Source organism: Giraffa tippelskirchi, chromosome 7, assembly GCF_054371585.1.
Source record: "Giraffa tippelskirchi isolate mGirTip1 chromosome 7, T2T-mGirTip1v1.2.pri, whole genome shotgun sequence".
Lineage (NCBI taxonomy): Eukaryota > Metazoa > Chordata > Mammalia > Artiodactyla > Giraffidae > Giraffa > Giraffa tippelskirchi.
Window position 1 is genome coordinate 90,022,477 of NC_137281.1, and position 7,944 is coordinate 90,030,420.

Genomic DNA, 7,944 nt, shown 5'->3' on the forward strand with positions numbered 1-7,944 from the left:
GGAATAAAGCTTCCAATGGCTTCTCCAGAGAAGATGCTCCAGGGCTGCTGGTGTGTGTAGTACTACCAAGAGAAACAGTGAATGGTCATACGGGGGGCAGTGGGAGGAAAGGAAATTGCTATATATCTGGACCTGGAAAAGGAACTGATATAAAGAAAGGTAGGAACCCCAGACTCAAGGACAAAGGTACAGATTTGATGACAAGCCACCTCTGTTCTATTCTGAGTGAAGTCCTACAAAAGATTCAGCCTGTCTCCAAAGCAATCACTTGAATGCTGCTCCTGACCACAGTGTGTGAGGAGCTTTCCCTTCCTGTTCCTCACTGATTCCTGAGTGCAGCTCTGTGATGGAGGGAGAGTAGGAGCTGTCATTATCTGCCCCCTTTTCTGTCAGCCTATGTTTCCAGAGTCCTGGAGCTTATGCTCCTTCCTGACCTGAATGTGAATGAGCCACTGACCCATCCTTGGCAGAGGGCCCCATTCCAGGTCTCCTTCCTCACCTTCTCCACCACGTGACAGGCTGCTCCCTCCTCCAGGACATAGAAGTTCTCAGAAAAGAGTGTCACCCCTTCTCCAGGTAGTACTGGAATCTGATCATGTACTACCCGAACACTTTATCTCATTCCACATTAGACTGAAACTCTGGATCCACCCCTAGGATGACCATACATACCTGAAGATTTGATATACTTATTTAAAAATGAATCTCTGAGACTAAAATTTGCTTTTTTCTTTTGGTCTTATCACAATTATGATATTCCCCTTTCTTTTCATTTTTACACCATATAGTTTACTGCTATCATTTAGTGTATGATTCTTAGATAAGAATCAAATACATTTTTTTCTAGTTACTGAGGACTCTGTGCCTCCTGGTATTGAAATAGTCAGCAATGCACGGAAGCCTCAGTTTCCTGCCCTGCAGCAGAGAGAGGGGAAAGTCTGCACAACTTCAAGACACAGGAACCTCTTATCCTTATGTCTCTCATTTTCCCACAAATCTCTGCTGAGAAGGAGAAATGCCTCTAGACAAGGATGTAACCACATGACAGAAGTGCACAAGCAGACGAGCAGAGCCTTGTGCGTAATGCTGTAAAGTTTATTGTGGGTACACATGTAGCTTCAGCTGAGCAAAGCTTAAAGGGCACAGGGGTGCTGGTGCCATGAGGACTGATGCTGATATCCTGGGAGGATCGGGGGATGGGACTGCAGCTATGACCACAGGGCTTGGCAGGTAAGCATGGGCCAAAGTGCTGACCCAAAATCTAGATGGTCTTATCCAAGTGAACTGGAACCACGGGGTAGCTGGGACTGTCCTGGGATGATCTGTTCTCACAGGCAATGATGAAGATCTTCTGTGCCAACGTCTGTTGGTAACGGCAGTTTGTGTAATTCTTTGCATTTCTTGTGAGGTTGCAGTAGGTTATAGGCACTTGGACTGAGCTATTATGACAGTTCATCCTGCCTGGTTGAGAGCAGGTTACATTTGGGGTGTTACAAACACCAGCTACATAAGCAAATGTTTTGTTGAGAAAAGTATTTCTATCTTTACATACCGTTCTGTAACGGTTAACCACTTGCATTGCGGCATTGCATCGAGGGGAGGCCATATTTATGTGTTGAATTGCAAACCACTGAGCCCAGGTTAAAGTACCAGGTGGGGCATGGAGTGAGATCACCATTCCCAAGAGCCCCAGCAGCAAAATGAGACAAAGCCGAGAATCCTGCTGTATTGGAACCATGTTTCCTGTGAAAAGAAGGGTATATTTTGCATCCCGGCAACTAATAATACAGTCCCTCCTCGCTCACGCAGCAGACCCCGGCTGTCGCTGTGGTTCTAGCTCCTTTCTCCTCTGCACCCCAAAGTCTGTCCTGTGCCCTGGGCACTAACTTCAGCTCTAGGGCTCCTTGTCTTACCCAGTATCTCTGCTATGGCTCCTGTGAGAACAGATCCAGCTGGTGGTCCTGGGGCTCAGGGGCAGCTGGTGTACCCCCATCCTTGGGACTGGAGATATAGAGCAGTCCCTGTGGGTGGGGCCAGCAGAAGCACGAGGGTTCTGAGTCTAGGGCCTGAAGAAATCTACAGACTGGCACGGGGGGCCCACTTATGCAATGAGCCTCTTTGTTTCATCATTTGCCAATCCACGTGTCCCCAGAGACACACCACTGCTGCTTCTCTTGTAGCAAACCTATTTCTAGGCATCCTGTGCAGGGCACAGCTCTGCCACTGGGTCTGGACTTTCAGATAAAAAGTATCACTGGCTGCAGAATGGCCTTAGGTTTTATAACTCAGCTTGGGGGCAACACATTGAAAGACTAAAGTACATAAAGGCAGGCCAAGTACTCAGCAAATAAGAGTCAGGGAGGCTTATTTTGCACAAGAGGAACTCAGGCCTCCATTTAATTTTTAGTAATCGTCCCAGTTCCCTCTCACCCAAATGTTCTTTATCTCCTCACCTCCCTGTACTGGAAACTTGAGCTCTGAATTTTCTCATTGCACAAAATCCTATAAGCAATTAGTTTGCATCTAGGAGTTTCTGTTCTTATAATTTTTTTTTTCCCCTGCTTCCCATGCACTGAATTCACTTTCTTTTGTTTTTACCCTGGTCTGATTTTTGCTCTCACTTCCTGTGAAGTAGCATAACCTAAAACACCCAAAAGAAAGTCTATAAGATAGCAGAGAATGAACACTTAGTATTATAGAGGGGATTCCGAGCTAGAGCTTGAATTCCTGCATTCTTTTCAATCTGTGCTATATTCTACAAAACAGTCTGCCTTAGAGCCATGATTTATCTTTCTAGTACATTTCATTTCTCAATGTTAACAGGAAAAAACTTTTTTAACTTATAAAATGAGCATTAGTGTATAAGACATTGCATTCCTGGAACTATGGAAGTCATAGCGTATAACTTGATGCATGAAACATACTCTTGGTTCTCAGAGAAGCAAAGCAAAATTATGGTAGACCCATGATTTTATTACAGTGTGATAGAGGTAAAAACATCGTGTGAAGAAGTTTTTGGAGAGGTCCTGCGGACAAAGGGATAGGAAGGTTTCCAGAGGAAATGTCCATTTGAGCAGGGTTATAAAGGATAAGTAGAGTTTAGGGACTTTAGGGAATAAATGAGCATTCTAGACTAAGAAGATGGTGTGGGACATTATACAGACAGGAAAAGTGTATTAAGGTATGAAGAGCCTTTAGCTAAGAGATGTTAAATATCTGGTCTAACCTCTAAGGTAGAAAACTATATTAGGTCCTTAAGTGGTACTGTGCAGTCTGCCACAAAAATTAATCCACGTTATTTATTTTTACTGCCTTTCTATATTTCTGTCTCTATAAATGCAATTATTTCACCATTGATGTCTTTAAGTAAACATTGACATGACGGTAACCTGGATAGGACTCAGTGCAGTGCTAATAGGATTCTGCCGGAAATCCTGTTCTGCCTAAAATACATTAATATCTTTTATCATGAAACAAGTTTTTTTTCCATGTATATTTTGTGAAAAGAATTTTCATGAGAGATGAGGATGTCAAAATGAATTAGATGTAGTTTAGTCCTTCTGTGATGCTGACAACCACCCTGGGTAGAAGGACCTGTACTTAAGTGTCTATAATATGAGCTGAAAGTCATACACTGTGGTCACAGGGAATGCAGCTGGCTCAAAAACCTGCTCTGGATTGGCATATACAATTTTACATTTAACACTGGGTTTTAGATATTAACTCTTCAAATTGGGATAATTCACATAAAAATCTGCATTCCTGCTTATCTTTAAGAATCGGGAGATGTTGGTGCACTGAGTCTTTTTCACCACAATGGATCAACTAGAGTGGAATAGTCCCTGACTTTGGTGAAGGTGGCAATAAATAGTTCAGGGGTTTTCACTCACTCTCCTACCTACTGATCACATCCTGTTCACTCAGATACTGCCCATCACGCTTGCTACAAGCGTCCTGAGAGGCGACTCACACAATATCATGACCAATTTGCAACCACACTCCCCACCTTAAAAATTGTATTTAGAGTACACTTCTATGATTTTCCTGATTGGTTTGTCCACAGTTTTCCACTTGTGCACCTTTACCTTACACTAAATCTCTTCATATAAATTTTAGTTGATTAGTCTGCATATCATTCAATAACTGCCACTAATCAGTCAGTCAGTCAGTTCAGTCACTCAGTCATGTCCGACTCTTTGCAACCCCATGAACCACAGCACGCCAGGCCTCCCTGTCCATCACCAATTCCCGGAGTTTACCCAAACTCATGTCCATGGATAAATTTCTAAACCTTTCTTTATCCTGAGGCCTGCCACATACCCTCTTCAGAAAGTTAGGGTCAGGGACTTCCCTAGTGGTCCAGTGGCAAGACTCCACACTCCCACTGGGGCCCTGGTTCAATCCCTAGTAAGGGAACTAGGTCCCAGGTGCCAAAACTAAGAGCTGGCATTACCAAATAAATTAAAAAAAAAAAAGTTAAGGTCAGGTAAAGGATCTTGATTTGAATCAGAGCTCTACTACTTCTGAGAAATGAGATGCTGTATGTACTGTTGATACTTGTCCATGTGGAACACACCAGAGGGTGGGATACTTTAAGCCATATGGCCAGTTATGCAGGGCCATGAACACATGAAATTGTGAACTCTGTAAATAATAACATACTTGTCAGAACTATTGTGTAAATTAAACAAGAGTAGCTAAGGATAGTCAAGTTAAAAAAGAGACAGTTCCTCTTTTCTTGGCTAATGATCAAGCAGAAGTTAAAGGATATTGAAATCTAGTTATGATATCCCAACTCAGTTTCCTGACTGCTGTCAGTCAGCTCTTGCCTTGTTGCCAAAATAGACAAAAGGCTTTTGACGCTAATCTACCAAGGAGAAATATCAATATAAGATCTATGAAATCTACTTACACTACAACTCGCAGGTGCCCCTCCCTCCACACTCATTATCAGGACTGCTAGCTTAGCTGATTTTGGAGTTCTGCAAGGTGTGTATACTGATTTCTTCCCTTCCCTTACTGAAACACAGACCCAAGTCTCAGAAAGCTTCTCCCACAATAAAAACATTCACAAAAATTTAAATTGTGGAGACAAAAACAATATAATCTTTACATAAAAGTGATTGAAATTTTTTTTTTGCCTAAATTCACTGTTTCTCAGAAAAATTAGATTTAATTGGATTAACAAATCACAGAGGGAAACTCAATGTGCAAACAAAATATTTCTCCCTACCTGAACATGTATAAACCAATAGGGTACACAGAGAAAATCACACATGGACTCGTACACACAATGCTTTATTAGGGCTTGAAAGACAGAAAATGACTGAACTGAAAGAGATCCTTAGTCTATGATCTTCACTTTAGAGATGAGTAGGATGAGGTGATTTGCCCATCTCCAAGAGCAAATTTGTGACAGACAGGCACCAAACTGCAGGTTTCTTTCTTCATATCTGTAGTGATGTCATAGGTACTCTATGTGATGCTGATAAGAATTCTGGGTGTGAAATAGTAAACATGAAATGAGTCCTAGGAGGCAATCTGTTTAAGATCATTGACAGACCTGAGAGTTTTCCAAATGGCCTTCCCCTTATGGTCTGGGAAGAAAATGTCCATAATATAATTCCTATAGTATTAGAAGAAAGAGGGAAGGCAATGAAGATTCCATTTCTGCTAGGAATATCCACCGCTGAGAGGGACATATCTGTCTCCATGGATGTCATCTGCTCTGCAAAAGCTCTGCCCTGAGACTCTCAGGTATTCAAGAAAGGAATCAGCATATTAGACCCAGAAATAGGAACCTGACACCCAGTCCTTACTCCTTATACATAGAGAAACGAGTCTTTATTCTGAGGCAGAGGACTTTGAGAGGGAAACATGAAGTTCACTCTCTTAGAACTGAATACACCCACTTTTAAACAAAATTTAAAACAGGCATATGTAATTTAAGAAAGTAGAAATATTTTCTAAGATGCAAGGCATATGGATTGTCATTTACCCTTCAAGCTCACCCACTGCAGGGAAGGTTTGGCATAGACACCTGCTTCATTCATAGGCTGTGGAATCAGGAGGCTGATAAATGCAGACACTTCAGAGATACACGTCTTTAGGTTAACTACTCGAGTAAGGAGAAAAATCACCAGAGAGTTCGGAAATACCTGTGTATGTCAGACCCATAAAGGGGTGAGTGGGTGAAAGTCACCTTCTTTCTTGGCAAGTCCTTCTCTTCTCTCCTCACCACTTTCTCAAAGAAAAGAAGGAGGGACGGTGAAGTGGAAAGGGGATGTGAGAACAGTAGTTTATGTGAGTACAAGAAGGGTAAGGATAGCTAGGGGCCTGTCTACAATGCAAGAGATGCAGGTTTGATCCCTGGGTTGTGAAGGTTCCCCTGGCAATCCACTCTTGCCTGGACAATCCCATAAAAAGAGGAACCTGGAGGGCTATGTAGTCCATGGGGGTTACAAAAGAGCTGGACACTAGTGACTATAAAACAACAACAGGGGCCATCAGGAACATTAAGTGTTTGGGCCAAGAGTTCTTAGAAATAGTTATCTTGAGGGAAAGGGACCATAGCCTGCTCCTTGACCCCACCCTTCCTTGACCTGCTTTCACAGGGAACATGAATCTGATGTGGGCCCTTCTCCTCCTCCTCCTGCTGGAGCTAACTGTCTTCACTCCAGGCCTGCCCTTCTTAAGACGGCACATAGATAACCCCAGGTCATGGGTTCCTGGGGGACAGCACCGATACTGTGATGTGATGATGAGGCGCCGGTGGCTGATCCACAGGGGTAGATGCAAGCAGATCAACACCTTCATTCACGAGGATCTGGCCACCATAGCAGATTTCTGCACAACCCCATCTGTGCCCTGTACCAGCAGCCACTCCTTGCAGAGCTGCCACAACAGCCCTCATGACGTCAGCGTCACAGACTGCTTTGCCAAGGCAGGAACCCGGCCTCCCTACTGCCACTACCAAAAGAAGGACTCTATCAGGCCCATCCGTGTGGGCTGTGAGGACGGGGCCCCGGTTCACCTGGATAGCTAGGTTCCTTCCAGCTCCGACATGGGAAGCCAATTGCACTCTACACCTCCTGATCTTCGAGGCTCTGCCAAAGTCTACCCTGTAAATGCTTCTTCTCTTGCCTGCGGATCTCTTATTTTTCCTAGTCACAAGAGTCTCTCTCTCCTAGCCTCTCCCCAAACCCTCACTCCACACCCGACCCTTGTTTTTTCTCCTTGACTGAGCTGCTGGGGGTCCGTAGGGCATGTGGGATCTTATTTCTCCCACCAAGAATGGAAGCTGAGCCCCAGTATTGGGAGCGGAGTCTTCACCAATGGGCCACCAGAAAAGTCCCCCATGGTGTAGGTTTTTGGGTGTAGGACAAGATGGGGTTGGGGGGAGTTGGGGCGGAGGTCACAGGGAGTAAGCCCTTTTAGCTCATAAAAGGCATCTACTCTGGAAAAGCTTTGCTGCCACGGAGCGGCTACACAAGCCCTGCTGGCTGGGCTGACTTGCTCACAGGCAGCTCTAAAAAGAACTCCCTACGGCGCCGGCCCAGAGCAGCCCTGAGTGGCCCGGCTCACAGGGTCCTCCTGCCAGACCTTCAGCTCCTTTCTTCCCAATGGATTCCTGCGGAAGGGATTCGGGACTACTCCGCTTCCTTTACAGAAATAAATCGCTGATGCACGGGATACAGCCTGTGAAGGGGCTGCTGGCTGGAGGAGAGGTGGCCAAGCTGGGCGACTGCATACCGTGCGGCCCCTTCGGCGTCTCCTGCCGGTGGCCTCGGCCGCCTCAACTGGCCTGCAGGGAGCACTGAGCCACCCCAGTCCCGGGGTCAGTCAACCAGTTCAGTCGCTTAGTTGTGTTCGACTCTTTGCGACCCCATGGACTGCAGCACACCAGGCTTCCCTGTCCATCACCAACTCCTGGAGCTTACTCAA

General features: G+C 44.9%; 1 protein-coding gene and 1 long non-coding RNA gene across 2 annotated transcripts; one reads left to right on the forward strand and one right to left on the reverse strand.

The window, feature by feature from the left end:
- Window positions 1-1,261: 1,261 nt before the first annotated feature.
- On the reverse strand, window positions 1,262-1,990 carry RNASE2 (ribonuclease A family member 2). The gene is made up of 2 exons (XM_081505876.1): window positions 1,914-1,990; window positions 1,262-1,743 (listed from the first exon to the last, which is right to left on the reverse strand). The coding sequence occupies exon 2, from the start codon at window positions 1,736-1,738 to the stop codon at window positions 1,262-1,264; it is 477 nt and encodes a 158-aa protein (XP_081362002.1). The 5' UTR covers window positions 1,739-1,743; window positions 1,914-1,990.
- A 3,553-nt stretch (window positions 1,991-5,543) lies between these two features.
- On the forward strand, window positions 5,544-7,143 carry LOC145512659 (uncharacterized). The gene is made up of 2 exons (XR_014058673.1): window positions 5,544-5,757; window positions 6,615-7,143. It is a non-coding gene; the product is annotated as an uncharacterized LOC145512659 (long non-coding RNA).
- The last annotated feature ends 801 nt before the right edge of the window (window positions 7,144-7,944 follow it).

What these genes read in the sequence shown, in the direction of transcription:
- RNASE2 (XM_081505876.1), bottom strand. Translation starts at nt 1,738, where the DNA reads ATGGTTCCAATACAGCAGGATTCTCGGCTTTGTCTCATTTTGCTGCTG.